At 47.0% G+C, this 25,364-nt stretch overlaps 1 protein-coding gene across 6 annotated transcripts in view; it reads right to left on the reverse strand.

Moving 5' to 3' along the window:
* Positions 1–25,364, reverse strand: part of LOC106588129 (FH1/FH2 domain-containing protein 1-like) — a 141,488-nt gene that overhangs the window by 65,011 nt on the left and 51,113 nt on the right. For all 6 annotated transcript variants that reach the window (XM_045708614.1, XM_045708616.1, XM_045708618.1 and 3 more), the window contains exons 4-7: positions 7,434–7,501; positions 3,074–3,179; positions 2,639–2,733; positions 161–272 (exon numbers count right to left, since the gene is read on the reverse strand). In XM_045708614.1, coding sequence (XP_045564570.1) covers positions 161–272; positions 2,639–2,733; positions 3,074–3,179; positions 7,434–7,501 — 381 coding nt within the window. The remainder of the gene's footprint in view (positions 1–160; positions 273–2,638; positions 2,734–3,073; positions 3,180–7,433; positions 7,502–25,364) is intronic.

Raw genomic sequence — 25,364 nt, forward strand, 5'->3', positions numbered from 1 at the left:
GACCTCTCTAATCTCAGTTTATTCATCAGTACACCGTTTACAGCAGGTATAAAATGGTGCAGTGAAATTCTCCTTCAGCAGTTGAGTACAACAGCACTGTGTGTGTGTGTGTGTGTGTGTGTGTGTGTGTGTGTGTGTGTGTGTGTGTGTGTGTGTGTACCTCTCTTGCCATCCACAGTGTTGACAGCCTGGATGAGTAGAGGACTGTTCAACTCTGTGTACTCTACAAACACTATCAGAAGCTTCAGAGCTGTCTTCACCACCAGACGAGACTAGGGGAGAGAGGAGGGAGAGAGGGAGAGGAGGGAGAGAGAGGAGTGAGAGAGAGAGAGGAGGGCGAGAGAGAGGAGTGAGAGAGAGGAGTGAGAGAGAGGAGTGGGAGTGAGAGAGAGGAGTGAGAGAGAGGAGTGAGAGAGAGAGAGATGTAGAGGGAGGAGGGGAGAGAGCAGAGAGCGAGAGATAGTGTCAGTTAGACATTTTCTCCACAAGGTGGCGATATTACACCTCAAATACACAACATTTCCCATTGAACCCAGAGCAAAGAAACTCTGTTTTACTTCAGTCAGTAAAATAAGATTGAAAACTCTGCAAAGTATCTACATTTAATTCCAATAAGTGGGGGGGGGAGTCAATGTAGTTCAGTCTAGTGTATTAAACCTCTTCACTACAGTCTAGTGTATTAAACCTCTTCACTACAGTACAGTGTATTAAACCTCTTCACTACAGTACAGTGTATTAAACCTCTTCACTACAGTACAGTGTATTAAATCTCTTCACTACAGTCTAGTGTATTAAACCTCTTCACTACAGTACAGTGTATTAAACCTCTCCACTACAGTCTAGTGTATTAAACCTCTTCACTACAGTACAGTGTATTAAACCTCTTCACTACAGTACAGTGTATTAAACCTCTCCACTACAGTACAGTGTATTAAACCTCTCCACTACAGTACAGTGTATTAAACCTCTCCACTACAGTACAGTGTATTAAACCTCTCCACTACAGTACAGTGTATTAAACCTCTCCACTACAGTACAGTGTATTAAACCTCTCCACTACAGTACAGTGTATTAAACCTCTTCACTACAGTACAGTGTATTAAACCTCTCCACTACAGTACAGTGTATTAAACCTCTCCACTACAGTCTAGTGTATTAAACCTCTCCACTACAGTACAGTGTATTAAACCTCTTCTCCATCTCTACAGTAACAGTCTTGATTCTAACACACAGTCTTATGCAATAATAGATTCTCACCACATTCTATTTTCACACCCTGTCCCTGTCTGTCACATCTCATTGATTGTTCTCACTTCCCTGTTAAAAAGGAGTTCTGAAATCTGAGCTGCAAGGTGTTTGATTTAAAAAAAACAACACACATTTAATTTGGGCAAAAGACTTCCTGAGACACACTAGTGTTTATGTCTCTTACAGACATAAATTCATGATATAGTACATGCAACCAGGATTGGGGTCAATTTCTTTAAAATTACAGTCAATTCAGGAGGGTACACTGAAACTCCCAATTCTCTTTAAATGAGCAAACATTTTGAATTTAGTTTACTTTGTGAACCCAGCATGCAACAGGTTCTGCATGCGTTTCTCAGTTAGGATTGGACCCAGTGTTGGTTTATGATCGTGTCCAAATCAGAGCCATACACTGAGCTTTATGGTGAGGGGGGAGGGGCAGGTGCTGAAACATAGAAGAAAACACCCTCTTTCTATTGGTCCCCTCTTCTCGTAGGCCAATCATGGACAAGGCCGTTTTTATTGATCTGTTTGACAGCAGAGTCGGCTACCCTGTAATTTGTGGTATTAAAACAATATTATTTTAAAATGTCTCCAGTAATATAAAAAGTGTAGAAGAATTTTAAATGTGTTTATAAAATGCCAAATCTTTTTCACTATATGCGCTCAGACATGCTTTGAACGGGAGTTTTTTTTTATGAACAGACTGTCTCTCTGACGTTACGGACAGCAGACTGACTGTCTCTCTGACGTTACGGACAGCAGACTGACTGTCTCTCTGACGTTACGGACAGCAGACTGACTGTCTCTCTGACGTTACGGACAGCAGACTGACTGTCTCTCTGACGTTACGGACAGCAGACTGACTGTCTCTCTGACGTTACGGACAGCAGACTGACTGTCTCTCTGACGTTACGGACAGCAGACTGACTGTCTCTCTGACGTTACGGACAGCAGACTGACATTACGGACAGTAGACTGACATTACGGACAGTAGACTGACTGTCTCACATTACAGACAGTAGACTGACTGTCTGACATTACGGACAGTAGACTGACTGTCTCACATTATGGATAGTAGACTGTCTCTCTCTCATTACGGACAGTAGACTGACTGTCTCTCTGACATTACGGACAGTAGACTGTCCCTCTCATTATGGATAGTAAACTCTCTTACACAAGTCTGAAATACGATGATGCTTTGAAGGCTTTATTTATTAAAGTGCATTTAAAATTAGTTAACCCCAAACTAGAAATGTGCCGTCTATGATTCAGAGCCAGTGAATGGTGTGTGTGTGTGTGTGTGTGTGTGTGTGTGTGTGTGTGTGTGTGTGTGTGTGTGTGTGTGTGTGTGTACTGCGGTCATGTTTCCATGGTAGGTAATACTCACCAGGCTGCCACTGAGAGTGTAGAGCCACTGAACAGTGTCATTGTGGTCGATCACACCGTTCATCCCATCTACAAACAGCATGATCTGACTGAGGGCTGAAAACACAAAGCTCAGACTGGAGACACAAAGCTCAGACTGAGACACAAAGCTCAGACTGAGACACAAAGCTCAGACTGAGACACAAAGCTCAGACTGAGACACAAAGCTCAGACTGGAGACACAAAGCTCAGACTGGAGACACAAAGCTCAGACTGGAGACACAAAGCTCAGACTGGAGACAAGGTACAAATCTGTCGTTCTGTTCCCCTGAACAAGGCAGTTTAACCCACTGTTCCTAGGCCGTCATCGTAAATAAGAATTTGTTCTTAACCGACTTGCCTAGTTAAAATAAAAAAGGTTAAATAAAATGTAAATGATTGTTGAGATCGTACTCACCTCGGAGAATGTAGTTCTGGTAGTTGTGGTCTGCCTCCGCTCCAACCTTGATGAAACACATCAAGCCTTCTGAATTCACAAACTCTGGCACCAGGTCTTTATCGTCCTGCAAAACAACACAAAACCACACAGCAGATTGTTAACAGAGAGGACACCATGGCATAGAAAGCCTGCATCAGCCTCAGCTTAGACCCCAAAACAGACAGTTACGTTCGCCGCACACTAGAGGAGAGTGTTGCAACCGAGGACAGACTATTTTTTTTTTTTTACACGCTACGCGCTTCAGCACTCAGCGGTCCCGTTCTGTTAGCTTCTGTGGCCTACCACTTCGCGGCTGAGCCGTTGTTGCTCCTAAACGTTTCCATTTCCATTTTAGTCATTTAGCAGACGCTCTTATCCAGAGCGACTTACAGTAGTGAATACATACATTTTTTTTTCAATTTTTTTTCCCTCGTACTGGTCCCCCGTGGGAATCGAACCCACAACCCTGGCGTTGCAAACACCATGCTCTACCAACTGAGCCACAGGTAGCCTACCACTTCACGGCTGAGCCGTTGTTGCTCTTAGACGTTTCCACTTCACAATAACAGCACTTACAGTTGACCGGGGCAGCTCTAACAGGGAAGAGATTTGACAAAACTGACTTATTGGAAAGGTGGCATCCTATCACTGTGCCACGTTGAAAGTCACTGAGCTCTACAGTAAGGCCATTCTACTGCCAATGTTTGTCTATGGAGATTGCATGGTTGCGTGGTCGATTTTATACACCTGTCAGCAACGGGTTTGGCTGCATTAGCCGAATCTAAAGGGGGTGTCCACATACTTTTGTATATATAGTGTATTTGTATTTTATATATACACAAAAGTATCTCAAAATCATTGTCATGTAGTTAAATCAAAACTCTATCCAAAATGTAAAATGGACAAACCTAAAAAGTAACTTCTGTTACCATTTGGCAACTATGTAAAACCAGCCTCCAAAAATCCAACAGATTAAAACATCGCATCCTGCAGGTAGAAAATATCCTGATGAAAATAAAACACATGGCCTTTCTGCATCAAACTGGCAACATTGTATCAAATATCCTGGTCCCTCAGAGTTCCCCCCGCCCCGCCCAGTGAGTTCCCCCCGCCCCGCCCAGTGAGTTCCCCCCGCCCCGCCCAGTGAGCTCCCCCCGCCCCGCCCAGTGAGCTCCCCCCGCCCCGCCCAGTGAGTTCCCCCCCTCCGCCCAGTGAGTTCCCCCCCCGCCCAGTGAGCCCCCCCCGCCCAGTGAGCTCCCCCCGCCCCGCCCAGTGAGGTCCCCCCCGCCCCGCCCAGTGAGTTCCCCCGCCCAGTGAGCTCACCCCGCCCCGCCCAGCGAGTTCCCCCCTGCCCCGCGAGTTCCCCCCTGCCCCGCGAGTTCCCCCCTGCCCCGCCCAGCGAGTTCCCCCTGCCCAGCGAGTTCCTCCCTGCCCCGCCCAGCGAGTTCCTCCCTGCCCCGCCCAGCGAGTTCCTCCCTGCCCCGCCCAGCGAGTTCCTCCCTGCCCCGCCCAGCGAGTTCCCCCCGCCCAGTGAGTTCCCCCCCGCCCAGTGAGCTGGGGACAGACCCAGCTGGAGACTATTTGATCAAGGTGATAAGAAGCCGAACTTGACTTTGGCAGGAGTTGACCCCGAGTACCGGCACCTCAAAGAAATATTCCAACTGCTTGATCTCCTGTTCCTCTTATAGAATACTAGCTCAGAAAGTATTTCCTGCATCTAAATATAAAAAACAATACCAGCACCCGCAACAACAACAAAAAAAAAAAAATGGGTACTGGTAACCTATTTCAGTCCAAGACAAGCACTGATAAGAAGTGGTCAGTTATGTCCTTATTTCATGACGTTTTCACAGGATCAGAGCATTAACATATTTCCCTTTTCACGCTGCTGAGTGGTAATGGAAAAAGGGAGAATGCTGGAACGATTTTTCAAAAATACATTGTAAGGAACTATTGTTATTCTGAAAACGTTCCTTAGAGAAGCTCCACAAATCATTAGTAGTGGTATTATCACGGCTACATTAGCACGCAGGCCAAGGTAGCCTATAGGCCTACTTCTATGCCTAATAAAGTTTATTTATTTTTTTTATTTTATTTTTACAGGGACAGTGCACATTAATCAACGTTTCAGTAAAAGTGCCGGTTTTAGCCAGCCGGCTAATTTTCAACCGCAGTCCCTGTGCGTGTCCGTGTCCTAAGTGCGTGTCCTAACGCCCACGATCACACCGACATTGCATTTTTTGGGGGTACAACATAAGTACATAAAATTTCCAATGGAAAAGCTGCGTTTTGTCTAGCAGCAGCAATGCGTTGTAGAGGCCGTTGCAGTAGGTTCTGTGTTCATAACGGTGGATTTATCCGGTAGCAAGGGGAAGGTGAACGTTGAGCTGTTATTTGGACACGGTATCCAGATGCTGCTGCAATGGCGACCCGCGGTGTGATCGAAGGCGTTACTCAACATTAACATTGAGAGCTCCAAACAAAAAAGACAAATGACTACATTTACAGAACTCGTAAAACGGAATGAAATAAACAAACAACAAACGTGTTTCTCACAAGTGTAACATAGGTTGTGCGCTCTGCAAACAAAGTGTCCACACCGACGATGATAACGGTAAAAGACAGGAATAATAATAATAATAAATTGAATGCATTAACAGAAATGACCATAACCAAACAAACATTGTCGATGAGTAAGGATGGTACTGGAGCGGTTAACGTACCACTGGCGGGAGAGAGAACATTCTGGTGAGAGAAGTGCATTGTGGTTTGTAAATTGGGGTATTGTGTCTAGTCCAGAGACACTGAATTCAGGCTGTAACACGACAACCTGTCAAGGGGTGTGAATACTTTCTGAAGGCTCTTGTATCCGCGTGTCTTTAGGAGGGATAAAGCAGAAGGGTTGTGGGTTCGATTCCCACGGGGGGCCAGTACAAAAAAATAAATAAATAAAAAATATAAAAAAATGTATGTATTCACTACTGTAAGTTCGCTCTGGATAAGAGCGTCTGCTAAATGACTAAAATGTAAAAATGCAAGTCACATTTCAGTTGAACCTTAGAGAGGACTTCCACCTGTCTGATCGTTACTACTGTGGGGACGACGTCACTGACAACCATCACTAGGCACTATAGGATGTCGTCCCAAATGGCACCCCATTCCCTATTTAGTGCACTACTTTTGACAACAGCCTTACTTACACACAACCCTATTGGGGGACACGCCCTGTACATTTACGTCCACTTGAGTTATCAACCCTTCATCTCTCAAATGATTACAATGAAGTCTCTGGCATGACTGGTATGTGCTCTCTCTCCCCTTCAACCCCCCTCTCTCTCCCCTTCTACCCCCCCTCTCCCCTTCTTCCCCCCCTCCCTCGCCCCCTCCTCCTCTCTCTCCCTCTCTTTCTCTCCCCTCGTCTCCATTCTTCCTTGTTCCTCTGTTCCAGTCCAGTCAAACACAGAGTAGAGCTATTTCCTCTGACCATGTTGGCACCAGCTCACAGAGAGAGGAAGAGGAGGGTGGATGGTGGATGTGATATGGAGAGAATCAGCCCATGTTTAATAAACGGTGGGTGGGACTCAGTAATGTATTGGATTTGGTCCAATCATAACACTTTGTATTCAGGATAAAAAGTTCATTGCTTTGCCACATTTTGACCATTTTATTGGTCTTTATAGATAACATACCGGTCTCTACCATAGATAGATAATATACCGGTCTCCACCATAGATAGATAATATACCGGTCTCCACCATAGATAGATAATATACCGGTCTCCACCATAGATAGATAATATACCGGTCTCCACCATAGATAGATAACATACCGGTCTCCACCATAGATAGATAATATACCGGTCTCCACCATAGATAGATAATATACCGGTCTCCACCATAGATAGATAATATACCGGTCTCTACCATAGATAGATAATATACCGGTCTCTACCATAGATAGATAATATACCGGTCTCCACCATAGATAGATAATATACCGGTCTCCACCATAGATAGATAATATACCGGTCTCCACCATAGATAGAAAATATACCGGTCTCCACCATAGATAGATAATATACCGGTCTCCACCATAGATAGATAATATACCGGTCTCCACCATAGATAGATAATATACCGGTCTCCACCATAGATAGATAATATACCGGTCTCTACCATAGATAGATAATATACCGGTCTCTACCATAGATAGATAATATACCGGTCTCTACCATAGATAGATAATATACCGGTCTCTACCATAGATAGATAATATACCGGTCTCTACCATAGATAGATAATATACGGGTCTCCACCAAAGATAATATATTGGTCTTTACCTGGAAGAGCTGCTTGAGGGAGAACAGGGACCTCCGGAGCTCAGGTCCATGAGAGTTGTACAGCTTCTCTGAAAGAGATCAAAATGATGTGGTTAACAATAACAACAGCCATATGACCGGGGAAACATCAAATAGGACCAGGGGGAAACATCAAATAGGACCAGGGGGAAACATCAAATAGGACCAGGGGGAAACATCAAATAGGACCAGGGGGAAACATCAAATAGGACCAGGGAAACATCAAATAGGACCAGGGAAACATCAAATAGGACCAGGGAAACATCAAATAGGACCAGGGGGAAACATCAAATAGGACCAGGGGAAACATCAAATAGGACCAGGGGGAAACATCAAATAGGACCAGGGGGAAACATCAAATAGGACCAGGGGGAAACATCAAATAGGACCAGGGGGAAACATCAAATAGGACCAGGGGGAAACATCAAATAGGACCAGGGGGAAACATCAAATAGGACCAGGGGGAAACATCAAATAGGACCAGGGGGAAACATCAAATAGGACCAGGGAGAAACATCAAATAGGACCAGGGAGAAACATCAAATAGGACCAGGGAGAAACATCAAATAGGACCAGGGAGAAACATCAAATAGGACCAGGGGGAAACATCAAATAGGACCAGGGGGAAACATCAAATAGGACCAGGGGGAAACATCAAATAGGACCAGGGGGAAACATCAAATAGGACCAGGGGGAAACATCAAATAGGACCAGGGGGAAACATCAAATAGGACCAGGGAAACATCAAATAGGACCAGGGGGAAACATCAAATAGGACCAGGGGGAAACATCAAATAGGACCAGGGGGAAACATCAAATAGGACCAGGGGGAAACATCAAATAGGACCAGGGGGAAACATCAAATAGGACCAGGGGGAAACATCAAATAGGACCAGGGGGAAACATCAAATAGGACCAGGGGGAAACATCAAATAGGACCAGGGGGAAACATCAAATAGGACCAGGGGGAAACATCAAATAGGACCAGGGGGAAACATCAAATAGGACCAGGGGGAAACATCAAATAGGACCAGGGAAACATCAAATAGGACCAGGGGGAAACATCAAATAGGACCAGGGGGAAACATCAAATAGGACCAGGGGGAAACATCAAATAGGACCAGGGGGAAACATCAAATAGGACCAGGGGGAAACATCAAATAGGACCAGGGGGAAACATCAAATAGGACCAGGGGGAAACATCAAATAGGACCAGGGGGAAACATCAAATAGGACCAGGGGGAAACATCAAATAGGACCAGGGGGAAACATCAAATAGGACCAGGGGGAAACATCAAATAGGACCAGGGGAAACATCAAATAGGACCAGGGGGAAACATCAAATAGGACCAGGGGGAAACATCAAATAGGACCAGGGGAAACATCAAATAGGACCAGGGGAAACATCAAATAGGACCAGGGGAAACATCAAATAGGACCAGGGGGAAACATCAAATAGGACCAGGGGGAAACATCAAATAGGACCAGGGGGAAACATCAAATAGGACCAGGGAAACATCAAATAGGACCAGGGGGAAACATCAAATAGGACCAGGGGGAAACATCAAATAGGACCAGGGGGAAACATCAAATAGGACCAGGGGGAAACATCAAATAGGACCAGGGGAAACATCAAATAGGACCAGGGGGAAACATCAAATAGGACCAGGGAGAAACATCAAATAGGACCAGGGGGAAACATCAAATAGGACCAGGGGGAAACATCAAATAGGACCAGGGGGAAACATCAAATAGGACCAGGGAAACATCAACAGGACCAGGGGGTTACCCCCCCCTTAGAGCAGTAGGGTTGTATAGATAGGTCTACTGTAGTGTTTAGTAAAGGGGTTACCCCCCCCTTAGAGCAGTAGGGTTGTATAGATAGGTCTACTGTAGTGTTTAGTAAAGGGGTTACCCCCCTTAGAGCAGTAGGGTTGTATAGATAGGTCTACTGTAGTGTTTAGTAAAGGGGTTACCCCCTTAGAGCAGTAGGGTTGTATAGATAGGTCTATTGTAGTGTTTAGTAAAGGGGTTACCCCCCCTTAGAGCAGTAGGGTTGTATAGATAGGTCTACTGTAGTGTTTAGTAAAGGGTTACCCCCCTTAGAGCAGTAGGGTTGTATAGATAGGTCTACTGTAGTGTTTAGTAAAGGGGTTACCCCCCCTTAGAGCAGTAGGGTTGTATAGATAGGTCTACTGTAGTGTTTAGTAAAGGGGTTACCCCCCCTTAGAGCAGTAGGGTTGTATAGATAGGTCTACTGTAGTGTTTAGTAAAGGGGTTACCCCCCCTTAGAGCAGTAGGGTTGTATAGATAGGTCTACTGTAGTGTTTAGTAAAGGGGTTACCCCCCTTAGAGCAGTAGGGTTGTATAGATAGGTCTACTGTAGTGTTTAGTAAAGGGGTTACCCCCCTTAGACCAGTAGGGTTATATAGATAGGTCTACTGTAGTGTTTAGTAAAGGGGTTACCCCCCTTAGAGCAGTAGGGTTGTATAGATAGGTCTACTGTAGTGTTTAGTAAAGGGGTTACCCCCCCTTAGAGCAGTAGGGTTATATAGATAGGTCTACTGTAGTGTTTAGTAAAGGGTTACCCCCCCTTAGAGCAGTAGGGTTGTATAGATAGGTCTACTGTAGTGTTTAGTAAAGGGTTACCCCCCCTTAGAGCAGTAGGGTTGTATAGATAGGTCTACTGTAGTGTTTAGTAAAGGGTTACCCCCCTTAGAGCAGTAGGGTTATATAGATAGGTCTACTGTAGTGCTTAGTAAAGGGTTACCCCCCTTAGAGCAGTAGGGTTATATAGATAGGTCTACTGTAGTGTTTAGTAAAGGGGTTACCCCCCCTTAGAGCAGTAGGGTTATATAGATAGGTCTACTGTAGTGTTTAGTAAAGGGGTTACCCCCCCTTAGAGCAGTAGGGTTATATAGATAGGTCTACTGTAGTGTTTAGTAAAGGGGTTACCCCCCTTAGAGCAGTAGGGTTGTATAGATAGGTCTACTGTAGTGTTTAGTAAAGGGGTTACCCCCCCTTAGAGCAGTAGGGTTATATAGATAGGTCTACTGTAGTGTTTAGTAAAGGGTTACCCCCCTTAGAGCAGTAGGGTTGTATAGATAGGTCTACTGTAGTGTTTAGTAAAGGGGTTACCCCCCTTAGAGCAGTAGGGTTGTATAGATAGGTCTACTGTAGTGTTTAGTAAAGGGGTTACCCCCCTTAGAGCAGTAGGGTTATATAGATAGGTCTACTGTAGTGTTTAGTAAAGGGTTACCCCCCCTTAGACCAGTAGGGTTATATAGATAGGTCTACTGTAGTGTTTAGTAAAGGGGTTACCCCCCTTAGAGCAGTAGGGTTATATAGATAGGTCTACTGTAGTGTTTAGTAAAGGGTTACCCCCCTTAGAGCAGTAGGGTTATATAGATAGGTCTACTGTAGTGTTTAGTAAAGGGGTTACCCCCCTTAGAGCAGTAGGGTTGTATAGATAGGTCTACTGTAGTGTTTAGTAAAGGGGTTACCCCCCTTAGAGCAGTAGGGTTGTATAGATAGGTCTACTGTAGTGTTTAGTAAAGGGGTTACCCCCCTTAGAGCAGTAGGGTTATATAGATAGGTCTACTGTAGTGTTTAGTAAAGGGGTTACCCCCCCCTTAGAGCAGTAGGGTTGTATAGATAGGTCTACTGTAGTGTTTAGTAAAGGGTTACCCCCCCTTAGAGCAGTAGGGTTGTATAGATAGGTCTACTGTAGTGTTTAGTAAAGGGGTTACCCCCCTTAGAGCAGTAGGGTTATATAGATAGGTCTACTGTAGTGTTTAGTAAAGGGTTACCCCCCTTAGAGCAGTAGGGTTGTATAGATAGGTCTACTGTAGTGTTTAGTAAAGGGGTTACCCCCCCTTAGAGCAGTAGGGTTGTATAGATAGGTCTACTGTAGTGTTTAGTAAAGGGTTACCCCCCTTAGAGCAGTAGGGTTATATAGATAGGTCTACTGTAGTGTTTAGTAAAGGGTTACCCCCCTTAGAGCAGTAGGGTTGTATAGATAGGTCTACTGTAGTGTTTAGTAAAGGGTTACCCCCTTAGAGCAGTAGGGTTGTATAGATAGGTCTACTGTAGTGTTTAGTAAAGGGGTTACCCCCCTTAGAGCAGTAGGGTTGTATAGATAGGTCTACTGTAGTGTTTAGTAAAGGGGTTACCCCCCTTAGAGCAGTAGGGTTATATAGATAGGTCTACTGTAGTGTTTAGTAAAGGGGTTACCCCCCTTAGAGCAGTAGGGTTGTATAGATAGGTCTACTGTAGTGTTTAGTAAAGGGTTACCCCCCTTAGAGCAGTAGGGTTGTATAGATAGGTCTACTGTAGTGTTTAGTAAAGGGGTTACCCCCCTTAGAGCAGTAGGGTTATATAGATAGGTCTACTGTAGTGTTTAGTAAAGGGGTTACCCCCCCCCTTAGAGCAGTAGGGTTATATAGATAGGTCTACTGTAGTGTTTAGTAAAGAATTTACCCCCCCCTTAGAGCAGTAGGGTTGTATAGATAGGTCTACTGTAGTGTAAAAGGGGCCATATGTTTAGTGATCTACAGCTCCTCCATGTCCATGGAATCTGATTCATTGGGACCTAAATAAAAAGGCAGAACTGATCCTAAATCAGCCCTCGAGACAGTAAAATGTCCATATTCAGACTGCAGTAGATCAGGTCCATGCAAACAGACTGAGCATATCTTCCTTTCAGAGAGAGAGAGACCAGGCGTCTAAACAACCGAATGAAGATTATGAGCTGTGGCTGTGGTTACACACCGCAGGGGACCAGCGCGCGTGTGTGTGTGTGTGTGTGTGTGTGTGTGTGTGTGTGTGTGTGTGTGTGTGTGTGTGTGTGTGTGTTTGTATTGCAAATACTGACTGACACACACACACACGTCAACGGCCAGATGTGGTCATAGCGGTAAACCATGTACTGGCGTACTACCACCATTCACTGCTGTCCCCATGGATACCAACAAACCCCTAAACAACAACACTAAAACTCCACAGATCAGGCCGTATCTAGCGGCCTATCAGCGATCAGGAATGTGATTTACACAGATCAGGCCGTATCTAGCGGCCTATCAGCGATCAGGAATGTGATTTACACAGATCAGGCCGTATCTAGCGGCCTATCAGCGATCAGGAATGTGATTTACACAGATCAGGCCGTATCTAGCGGCCTATCAGCGTTCAGGAATGTGATTTACACAGATCAGGCCGTATCTAGCGGCCTATCAGCGATCAGGAATGTGATTTACACAGATCAGGCCGTATCTAGCGGCCTATCAGCGATCAGGAATGTGATTTACACAGATCAGGCCGTATCTAGCGGCCTATCAGCGATCAGGAATGTGATTTACACAGATCAGGCCGTATCTAGTGGCCTATCAGCGATCAGGAATGTGACTCTCTACGACCCGTATCAATACTTTACGGTAACATCCTCACTACGACCCGTATCAATACTTTACGGTAACATCCTCACTACGACCCCTGTCTAAAACATGAGGATGCAACCCCCATATCATCAGTAGATCCTTTAACAGCGACTCCTCGCTTGGCTTCTGAAGGAGAGGAAGGTCCCTAGACACCAAACAACACAATCAGCATCCATTTAACTAAGGACGACGACCGTTGGGTTTTTCCAGAACGGGGATATGAACACTTCCTGTTTATTCCACTAAGGGGTCAGAGTTCTGTTGTCTTGCTTCTCTCTGTTGTCAGGCAGACTAGAGGACCGACCGACACGGGGAACCAGAGTTCTGTTGTCAGGCAGACTAGAGGACCGACCGACACGGGGAACCAGAGTTCTGTTGTCAGGCAGACTAGAGGACCGACCGACACGGGGAACCAGAGTTCTGTTGTCAGGCAGACTAGAGGACCGACACGGTAAATAAACAGAACAACGATGGTGTTACTATAAAAAGACGTCAGTGAGACGTACAGACGGCTAAAGAACTACCAGGCTCATTTTCCTGCTGAACACCTGGCACTGTAAAACAAAGTCTACATTACTATTGATTATTTACTACTGAGGAATGTTACAAAATGTTGGATTGTTCAGCAACAGTGTCCCTTTGCCCTGCTTGAACTGACACTGCCGTCTCAGTGTTAGATATCCGGGTTCACGCTACGCTACGACGTCATTCAGAGTAACATATCGTCAGTTAAAACTGATCCTGATAACAGAACACTGAGCGAGCAGGAAGCAGAGTCCACATTAACACATTAAGGGGAGCTGAGGAAGGAAGGAAGGAAAGAAAGGAAGGAAGGAAGTGAGGGGTGGACGAGTACAAAGTCCAGAGTACAGATGCCAGTAGAGGACAGAGAAACCAGTAGAGGACAGAGAAACCAGTAGAGGACACAGGCAAGAAAGGCAGAAGGGGCCAGAACAGCCCAAAGAGGCCAGTAGAGGCCAGAGTACAGAGAGACCAGAGAACAGAGGCCAGAGAGGCCAGAGTACAGAGAGCCCAGAGAGGCCAGAGTACAGAGAGCCCAGAGTACAGAGGCCAGAGAGGCCAGAGTACAGAGAGCCCAGAGTACAGAGGCCAGAGAGGCCAGAGTACAGAGAGCCCAGAGTACAGAGGCCAGAGACCCAGAGAGGCCAGAGTACAGAAGCCCGAGAGGCCAGAGTACAGAGACCAGAGAGGCGAGAGTACAGAGAGCCCAGAGTACAGAGGCCAGAGAGGCCAGAGTACAGAGAGCCCAGAGTACAGAGGCCAGAGACCCAGAGAGGCCAGAGTACAGAAGCCCGAGAGGTCAGAGTACAGAGACCAGAGAGGCGAGAGTACAGAGAGGCGAGAGTACAGAGAGGCCAGAGTACAGAGAGGCCAGAGTACAGAAGCCCGAGAGGCCAGAGTACAGAGACCAGAGAGGCCAGAGTACAGAGAGCCCAGAGTACAGAGGCCAGAGACCCAGAGAGGCCAGAGTACAGAAGCCCGAGAGGCCAGAGACCAGAGTACAGAGACCAGAGAGGCGAGAGTACAGAGAGGCCAGAGTACAGAGAGGCCAGAGTACAGAAGCCCGAGAGGCCAGAGTACAGAGAGGCGAGAGTACAGAGAGGCCAGAGTACAGAGCCCAGAGAGGCCAGAGTACAGAGCCCAGAGAGGCCAGAGTACAGAGCCCAGAGAGGCCAGAGTACAGAGCCCAGAGAGGCCAGAGTACAGAGACCAGAGAGGCCAGAGTACAGAGAGGCCAGAGACCAGAGAGGCCAGTAGAGGACAAGCTATTTAGGGAAAGTTTAGAATACATAAGGCTAGGGGAAGCTAACATTTTCAGATTGCTCATCGGAATTCAGTAAGAATGACGCACGCTGTTGCATCAGAGATTAATGTTCTTAACTCCCATAAACAACATGATTTCTGGCATTCTGAGCACCATGGGGGGAAGCCCTAATCCGGTAACCTGGGTGGGAAGCCCTAATCCGGTAACCTGGGTGGGAAGCCCTAATCCGGTAACCTGGGTGGGAAGCCCTAATCCGGTAACCTGGGTGGGAGGCCCTAATCCGGTAACCTGGGTGGGAAGCCCTAATCCGGTAACCTGGGTGGGAAGCCCTAATCCGGTAACCTGGGTGGGAAGCCCTAATCCGGTAACCTGGGTGGGAAGCCCTAATCCGGTAACCTGGGTGGGAAGCCCTAATCCGGTAACCTGGGTGGGAAGCCCTAATCCGGTAACCTGGGTGGGAAGCCCTAATCCGGTAACCTGGGTGGGAAGCCCTAATCCGGTAACCTGGGTGGGAAGCCCTAATCCGGTAACCTGGGTGGGAAGCCCTAATCCGGTAACCTGGGTGGGAAGCCCTAATCCGGTAACCTGGGTGGGAAGCCCTAATCCGGTAACCTGGGTGGGAAGCCCTAATCCGGTGGCCTGGGTGGGAAGCCCTAATCCGGTAACCTGGGTGGGAAGCCCTAATCCGGTAACCTGGGTGGGAAGCCCTAATCCGGTGACCTGGGTGGGAAGCCCTAATCCGGTGACCTGGGTGGGAAGCCCTAATCCGGTGACCTGGGGGGAAGCCCTAATCCGGTGACCTGGGGGGGAAGCCCTAATCCGGTGACCTGGGGGGAAGCCCTAATCCGGTAACCTGGGTGGGAAGCCCTAATCCGGTAACCTGGGTGGGAAGCCCTAATCCGGTAACCTGAAAGTAATGAACATTTATTAAAATGTGCGGGTAAAATTCCAAAACGCTGCCAGTCAACAGAAACCCTGATTAGTACCGTCAGAATAAGAAACTAAAAAGGTATTTTACTGACAAACAGAAAGTCCAACTGGAAGGTAATTTGACTCCAGTACATGAGGTCAATGTGGCAAGACACAGGATCCAATACACAACTCTCATATAACAACTACACTTTAAAAAAAAGGGGATTCAATTCGTCAGACGTGATTAATAGCTTGTCATGACTTCATTTGAGCAGCGTAGGAAATGAGGAGGGATTGAAATGTGACCAATTTGGGCAGGAATGAGCTGATTTGTTATGCCTACTGCTTTGACGACCATGACTCTGTGACTATGCCAGTCATGTAACTCTGTTTACTGCCTCTCTCTGTGTGTGTGTGTGTGTGTGTGTGTGTGTGTGGACATGTTGAACTATACTTGTGGGAATCAGAAGTACTACCAAGAATAGTAAACAAACAGAAATGTGACTAACTGAGGACCACACAATGAATAAGGCTGTTTTCAAGGGGGTTAGAGTTAGAATTAGGGCTAGGTTTGGGGTTAAGGTTAGGTTGAAGGGGTTAAGGTTAGGTTGAAGGGGTTAAGGTTAGGTTGAGGGGTTGAAGGTTAGGTTGAAGGTTAGGTTGAGGGGTTGAAGGTTAGGTTGAAGGTTAGGTTGAAGGTTAGGTTGAAGGTTAGGTTGAAGGTTAGGTTGAAGGTTAGGTTGAAGGTTAGGTTGAAGGTTAGGTTGAAGGTTAGGTTGAAGGGTTGAAGGTTAGGTTGAAGGGGTTAAGGTTAGGTTGAAGGTTAGGTTGAAGGGGTTAAGGTTAGGTTGAAGGTTAGGTTGAGGGGTTAAGGTTAGGTTGAAGGTTAGGTTGAAGGGGTTAAGGTTAGGTTGAAGGTTAGGTTGAGGGGTTAAGGTTAGGTTGAGGGGTTAAGGTTAGGTTGAGGGGTTAAGGTTAGGTTGAGGGGTTAAGGTTAGGTTGAGGGGTTAAGGTTAGGTTGAGGGGTTAAGGTTAGGTTGAGGGGTTAAGGTTAGGTTGAGGGGTTAAGGTTAGGTTGAGGGGTTAAGGTTAGGTTGAGGGGTTAAGGTTAGGTTGAGGGGTTAAGGTTAGGTTGAGGGGTTAAGGTTAGGTTGAGGGGTTAAGGTTAGGTTGAGGGGTTAAGGTTAGGTTGAGGGGTTAAGGTTAGGTTGAGGGGTTAAGGTTAGGTTGAGGGGTTAAGGTTAGGTTGAGGGGTTAAGGTTAGGTTGAGGGGTTAAGGTTAGGTTGAGGGGTTAAGGTTAGGTTGAGGGGTTAAGGTTAGGTTGAGGGGTTAAGGTTAGGTTGAAGGGGTTAAGGTTAGGTTGAAGGGTTAAGGTTAGGTTGAAGGGGTTAAGGTTAGGTTGAGGGGTTAAGGTTAGGTTGAGGGGTTAAGGTTAGGTTGAGGGGTTAAGGTTAGGTTGAGGGGTTAAGGTTAGGTTGAGGGGTTAAGGTTAGGTTGAGGGAAAACAGAATTTGAAAGGGAATCAATGGTGTTTCCCCACAGGGTTAGTAAATTAAGACTGTGTGTGTGTGTGTGTGTGTGTGTGTGTGTGTGTGTGTGTGTGTGTGTGTGTGTGTGTGTCGTGCATGCGTGAATTTGTGTGTTGATGTGTGTGTGTTGATGTGTGTGTGAGAGTACTGCCATCATCAGACCCCACCCCCTTGTGGTGACAGCCATCCAGTACTCGTCTACAGGAGGAAGGAAGGACAGCTGCTATACTATATATACTGCTCCAAAAAATAAAGGGAACACTAAAATAACACATCCTAGATCTGAATGAAATAAATAATCTTATTAAATACTTTTTTCTTTACATAGTTGAATGTGCTGACAAAATCACACAAAAATAATCAATGGAAATCCAATTTATCAACCCATGGAGGTCTGGATTTGGAGTCACACTCAAAATTAAAGTGGAAAACCACACTACAGGCTGATCCAACTTTGATGTAATGTCCTTAAAACAAGTCAAAATGAGGCTCAGTAGTGTATGTGGCCTCCACGTGCCTGTATGACCTCCCTACAACACCTGGGCATGCTCCTGATGAGGTGGCGGATGGTCTCCTGAGGGATCTCCTCCCAGACCTGGACTAAAGCATCCGCCAACTCCTGGACAGTCTGTGGTGCAACGTGGCGTTGGTGGATGGAGCGAGACATGATGTCCCAGATGTGCTCAATTGGATTCAGGTCTGGGGAACGGGCGGGCCAGTCCATAGCATCAATGCCTTCCTCTTGCAGGAACTGCTGACACACTCCAGCCACATGAGGTCTAGCATTGTCTTGCATTAGGAGGAACCCAGGGCCATCTGCACCAGCATATGGTCTCACAAGGGGTCTGAGGATCTCATCTCGGTACCTAATGGCAGTCAGGCTACCTCTGGCGAGCACATGGAGGGCTGTGCGGCCCCCCAAAGAAATGCCACCCCACACCATGACTGACCCACCGCCAAACCGGTCATGCTGGAGGATGTTGCAGGCAGCAGAACGTTCTCCACGGCGTCTCCAGACTCTGTCACGTCTGTCACGTGCTCAGTGTGAACCTGCTTTCATCTGTGAAGAGCACAGGGCGCCAGTGGCGAATGTCTCTGGCAAATGCCAAACATCCTGCACGGTGTTGGGCTGTAAGCATAACCCCCACCTGTGGACGTCGGGCCCTCATACCACCCTCATGGAGTCTGTTTCTGACCGTTTGAGCAGACACATGCACATTTGTGGCCTGCTGGAGGTCATTTTGCAGGGCTCTGGCAGTGCTCCTCCTGCTCCTCCTTGCACAAAGGCGGAGGTAGCGGTCCTGCTGCTAGGTTGTTGCCCTCCTACGGCCTCCTCCACGTCTCCTGATGTACTGGCCTGTCTCCTGGTAGCGCCTCCATGCTCTGGACACTACGCTGACAGACACAGCAAACCTTCTTGCCACAGCTCACATTGATGTGCCATCCTGGATGAGCTGCACTACCTGAGCCACTTGTGTGGGTTGTAGACTCCGTCTCATGCTACCACTAGAGTGAAAGCACCGCCAGCATTCAAAAGTGACCAAAACATCAGCCAGAAAGCATAGGAACTGAGAAGTGGTCTGTGGTCACCACCTGCAGAACCACTCCTTTATTGGGGGTGTCTTGCTAATTGCCTATAATTTCCACCTGTTGTCTATTCCATTTGCACAACAGCATGTGACATTTGTTGTCAATCAGTGTTGCTTCCTAAGTGGACAGTTTGATTTCACAGAAGTGTGATTGACTTGGAGTTACATTGTGTTGTTTAAGTGTTCCCTTTATTTTTTTGAGCAGTGTATATATATCTATGATAGACATGCTATATCACAGAGACTAGCTATACTATATATATCTATGACAGACATGCTGTATCACAGAGACTAGCTATACTATATATATCTATGACAGACATGCTGTATCACAGAGACTAGCTATACTATATATATCTATGACAGACATGCTGTATCACAGAGACTAGCTATACTATATATATATCTATGATAGACATGCTGTATCACAGAGACTAGCTATACTATATATATATCTATGATAGACATGCTGTATCACAGAGACTAGCTATACTATATATATCTATGATAGACATGCTGTATCACAGAGACTAGCTATACTATATATATCTATGACAGACATGCTGTATCAGAGACTAGCTATACTATATATATCTATGATAGACATGCTGTATCACAGAGACTAGCTATACTATATATCTATGACAGACATGCTGTATCACAGGAAGCTGCTCTGTATAGAAGACAACACTAGACTATCTCAGAGGAGAAGACTGATGCTCGGAAGGAGACCAAATCAACCACACACACACACACACACACACACACAGAGAGAGCACACACACACACAGAGAGCACACACACACACACAGAGAGCACACACACACACACAGAGAGCACACACACACACACACAGCACACACACACACACACACACACACACACACACACAGGGTGTTTATCAGTAGGACAGCAGGCAGGATGCTCCCAACACAAATAGACACCATTTAGAAAAGAGGAAGAAAGGCCTTGAATGTAGATTAATAAACAGACCAGCTGAATACAACTCCTTCCTTAACCTGCTGCTTGAGCCTCACGTACATCAAGCTGTCTCACTACAGAAACAGGGGGTGTCCTGGTACATCAAGCTGTCTCACTACAGAAACAGGGGGTGTCCTGGTACATCAAGCTGTCTCACTACAGAAACAGGGGGTGTCCTGGTACATCAAGCTGTCTCACTACAGAAACAGGAGATAGACTAGTGTCCTGGTACATCAAGCTGCCTCACTACAGGATATAGACTAGTGTCCCTGTCCAGGGGGTGTCCTGGTACATCAAGCTGTCTCACTACAGAAACAGGGGGTGTCCTGGTACATCAAGCTGTCTCACTACAGAAACAGGAGATAGACTAGTGTCCTGGTACATCAAGCTGCCTCACTACAGGATATAGACTAGTGTCCCTGTCCAGGGGGTGTCCTGGTACATCAAGCTGTCTCACTACAGAAACAGGGGGTTTCCTGGTACATCAAGCTGTCTCACTACAGAAACAGGGGGTGTCCTGGTACATCAAGCTGTCTCACTACAGAAACAGGGGGTGTCCTGGTACATCAAGCTGTCTCACTACAGAAACAGGGGGTTTCCTGGTACATCAAGCTGTCTCACTACAGAAACAGGGGGTTTCCTGGTACATCAAGCTGTCTCACTACAGAAACAGGGGGTGTCCTGGTACATCAAGCTGTCTCACTACAGAAACAGGATATGGACTAGTGTCCCTGTCCAGGGGGTGTCCTGGTACATCAAGCTGTCTCACTACAGAAACAGGATATGGACTAGTGTCCCTGTCCAGGGGGTGTCCTGGTACATCAAGCTGTCTCACTACAGAAACAGGATATGGACTAGTGTCCCTGTCCAGGGGGTGTCCTGGTACATCAGGCTGTCTCACTACAGAAACAGGATATGGACTAGTGTCCCTGTCCAGGGGGTGTCCTGGTACATCAAGCTGTCTCACTACAGAAAAAGGATATGGACTAGTGTCCCTGTCCAGGGGGTGTCCTGGTACATCAAGCTGTCTCACTACAGAAACAGGATATGGACTAGTGTCCCTGTCCAGGGGGTGTCCTGGTACATCAAGCTGTCTCACTACAGAAACAGGAGGAGATTGGCCCATAGCGAAGGAGTCAATAATTACTTACTCAAACAGAACGGTGGGAACTTCTCTGACTTGTCTAATATGTTATTTATTATTACAGGATTATATAAAACGAAGCGGAACGCTCTCTACCGGCTTCGTCATGTGACGCTGACCAACAGTAGGCTTCAGTACTCAATACAATAACAGAGACTGGTGGGAAATTATTCTACATCTGTATTGCTTGATGTTTGATATTTTAGGCTGGGTTTCCCTGTGGCTCAGTTGGTAGAGCATGGTGTGTGCAACGCCAGGGTTGTGGGTTCGATTCCCACGGGGGGGGGGCCAGTACAATTTTTTTATTTTATTTTTTTTAATGCATGGAATGAAATGTATGAATTCACTACTGTAAGTCGCTCTGGATAAGAGCGTCTGATAAATGACTAAAATGTAAATGTTTCTGTATAGCACTTTGTGACATCTTTATAAATACATTTGATTGATTGATTGATTACATCAGTCTAATATCATATGATAACAGCGATGCCAAGTCCTTTCACCGGCCCCGTCATGTGATACTGGATGTGTCCAATGGCATTCTATTCCCTTTATAGTGCACTAATATTGACCAAGAGCACTATGGGCCATTATGCACTATAGATATATATATATATGCAATAGGGTGCCATTTGGGACTCAGACAACTGGCCATCAGCAGTAGAAATCTTTTCCCAAGTCAGAGTTTATAAATAAGAGGCTGGCACATGGATGAGGACCAACTATTTTCAGCTCGGCTTTTTAGAATTTCTGTGCCTTGGACTTTTTCCTTTACCGCATGTGGGCATCAGATACATGTCTCAGGAGTGCAATATATACTATATTAAAGCTAGGATATCATCAACCACAAAACAGGACATCTATAATCTACTACATTAGCCATATCCTGCTATCTTCTCGTTCCCCTGGCGGGAAACCATCCAGCTACCTTCTCGTTCCACTGGCTGAATCATGGTCAGAAAAGAGTGAGGTCAGAGCAGCGAGAGAGCGAGAAAGAGAGAAAGAAAGAGAGAGAGAGAGAGAGTCTAGAGGATCACTGGTCAGAGCAGAGCCGGTCATCAGCACATTCCTAGAGTCAGACACAATGAGTTTAGTCAGGGTGAGATGAGCGGTTTTCTCTGGAGCCCAGAGGGGCCCGGGAGGAGGAGAGGATGAAGGCAGGTACTGATAGCCAAGAGGGAGACATTCATTCTGGTGTCAGGGAGCCCAGTCAGTCTCTCCAGAGCGGTGGCTCCGAGGCCAGTCAGTCTCTCCAGAGCGGTGGCTCCGAGGCCAGTCAGTCTCTCCAGAGCGGTGGCTCCGAGGCCAGTCAGTCTCTCCAGAGCGGTGGCTCCGAGGCCAGTCAGTCTCTCCAGAGCGGTGGCTCCGAGGCCAGTCAGTCTCTCCAGAGCGGTGGCTCCGAGGCCAGTCAGTCTCTCCAGAGCGGTGGCTCCGAGGCCAGTCAGTCTCTCCAGAGCGGTGGAAGATAAGAATAGAATGTAGCTGGATTCCTACAGGATATTGTTTGAACCAGTGAAACAGAGAGAAATCCCTCAGAGACGCCGCAGCATCACTTCTAATCCGGTGTTAGAAGCCCTAATCTGGGAGAGTAACAGGGCAGGAGGGAGAAGGAGAGGGCTTCTGACAGGGCAGGAGGGAGAAGGGAGGGGGAGGAGGGAGCAGAGGGTTTCTGACAGGGCAGGAGGGAGAAGGGAGGAAGAAGATGAGAAGGGAGGGGGAGGAGAGGGCTTCTGACAGGGCAGGAGGGAGAAGGAAGGGAGGGGGAGAGGGCTTCTAACAGGGCAGGAGGGAGAAGGGAGGGGGAGGAGGGAGCAGAGGGTTTCTGACAGGGCAGGAGGGAGAAGGGAGGAGGAAGATGAGAAGGGAGGGAGGGGTGAGGAAGAAGAGGAGGAGAGGGCTTCTGACAGGGCAGGAGGGAGAAGGGAGGGGGAGGAGAGGGTTTCTAACAGGGCAGGAGGGAGGAGAGGAGGAGAGGGCTTCTGACAGGGCAGGAGGGAGAAGGGAGGGGGGAGGAGGAGAGTGCTTCTGACAGGGCAGGAGGGAGAAGGGAGGGGGAGGAGAGGGCTTCTGACAGGGCAGGAGGGGGAGGAGGAGGAGCAGAGGGCTTCTAACAGGGCAGGGGGGAGAAGGGAGGGGGAGGAAGAGGAGGAGGGCTTCTAACAGGGCAGGAGGGGTAAGGGAGGGGGAGGAGGAGGGTTTCTAACAGGGCAGGAGGGGTAAGGGAGGGAGAGGAGGAGGGCTTCTAACAGGGCAGGAGGGGTAAGGGAGGGGGAGAGGGCTTCTGACAGGGTAGGAGGGAGAAGGGAGGGGGAGGAAGAGGAGGAGGGCTTCTGACAGGGCAGGAGGAAGGCTTCTGACAGGGCAGGAGGGAGGAGGAGGAGGGGTGGGGCGGTGATGGGCAGGGTTTACAGTTTTGGGACTATTTTATTGGTCCATTAAGTCAGGCAAGCTCAATCAAGCACAGATAACGCATTTTAAATGATTTCAAAATCGTTTTTAAAAACCAGGTCTGGACACTCTGCATGTTTCTACACAAAGAGAGAGGGACTGTTGGCGACCGCGTTTTATTATTTAACATTTTATTTCACCTTTATTTAACCAGGTAGGCTAGTTGAGAACAAGTCCTTTATTTAACCAGGTAGGCTAGTTGAGAACAAGTCCTTTATTTAACCAGGTAGGCTAGTTGAGAACAAGTCCTTTATTTAACCAGGTAGGCTAGTTGAGAACAAGTTCTCATTTGCAACTGCGACCTGGCCAAGATAAAGCAAAGCAATTCGACAACATACAACAACACAGAGTTACACATGGAGTAAACAAAACATACAGTCAATAAAACAAAAACTCTATATACAGTGAGTGCAAATGAGGTAAGATAAGGGAGGTAAGGCAATAAATAGGCCATGGTGGCGAAGTAATTACAATATAGCAATTAAACACTGGAATGGTAGGATGTGCAGAAGATGAATGTGCAAGTAGAGATACTGGGGTGCAAAGGAGCAAGATAAATAAATAAATAAATAAATTCAGTATGGGGATGAGGTAGATAGATGGGCTGTTTACAGATGGGCTATGTACAGGTGCAGTGATCTGTGAGCTGCTCTGACAGCTGGTGCTTAAAGCTAGTGAGGGAGATATGAGTCTCCAGCTTCAGAGATTTTTGCAGTTCGTTCCAGTCATTGGCAGCAGAGAACTGGAAGGAACGGCGGCCAAAGGAGGAATTGGCTTTGGGGGTGACCAGTGAGATATACCTGCTGGAGCGCGTGCTACGAGTGGGTGCTGCTATGGTGACCAGTGAGTGGAGATAAGGCGGGGCTTTACCTAGCAGAGACTTGTAGATAACCTGTAGCCAGTGGGTTTGGCGACGAGTATGAAGCGAGGGCCAGCCAACGAGAGCATACAGGTCGCAGTGGTGGGTAGTATATGGGGCTTTGGTGACAAAACGGATGGCACTGTGATAGATTACTCAACAAATTGGATGCAGAGTGTTGGAGGCTATTTTATAGATGACGTCGCCGAAGTCAAGGATCGGTGGGATGGTCAGTTTTACAAGGGTATGTTTGGTAGCATGAGTGAAGGATGCTTTGTTGCGAAATAGGAAGCCGATTCTAGATTTAACTTTGGATTGGAGATGCTTAATGTGAGTCTGGAAGGAGATTTTACAGTCTAACCAGACACCTAGGTATTTGTAGTTGTCCACGTATTCTAAGTCAGAGCCGTCCAGAGTAGTGATGCTGGACGGGCGGGCAGGTGCGGGCAGTGATCGATTGAATAGCATGCATTTAGTTTTACTTGCATTTAAGAGCAGTTGGAGGCCACAGAAGGGGAGTTGTATGGCATTGAAGCTCGTCTGGAGGTTAGTTAAGACAGTGTCCAAAGAGGGGCCAGAAGTATATAGAACGGTGCCGTCTGTGTAGAGGTGGATCAGAGAATCACCAGCAGAAAGAGCGACATCATTAATGTATACAGAGAGTCGGCCGGAGAATTTAACCCTGTGGCACCCCCATAGAGACTGCCAGAGGTCCGGACAACAGGCCCTCCGATTTGACACACTGAACTCTATCAGAGAAGTAGTTGGTAAACCAGGCGAGGCAGTCATTTGAGGAACCAAGGCTGTCGAGTCTGCCAATAAGAATGTGGTGATTGACAAAGTCGAAAGCCTTGGCCAGGTCGATGAATACGGCTGCACAGTAATGTCTTTTATTGATGGTGGTTATGATGTCGTTTAGGACCTTGAGCGTTGCTGAGGTGCACTCATGACCAGCTCTGAAACCAGATTGCATAGCAGAGAAGGTACGGTGCGATTCGAAATGGTCGGTAATCTGTTTGTTAACTTGGCTTTCGAAGACCTTAGAAAGACAGGGTAGGATAGATATAGGTCTGTAGCAGTTTGGGTCTAGAGTGCCTCCCCCTTTGAAGAGGGGGATGACCGCGGCAACTTTCCAATCTTTGGGAATCTCAGACGATACAAAAGAGAGGTTGAACAGGCTAGTAATAGGGGTTGCAACAATTTCGGTAGATAATTTTAGAAAGAGAGGG

Source organism: Salmo salar, chromosome ssa26 (assembly GCF_905237065.1).
Source record: "Salmo salar chromosome ssa26, Ssal_v3.1, whole genome shotgun sequence".
In the NCBI taxonomy this organism is placed as follows: Eukaryota; Metazoa; Chordata; class Actinopteri; order Salmoniformes; family Salmonidae; genus Salmo; species Salmo salar.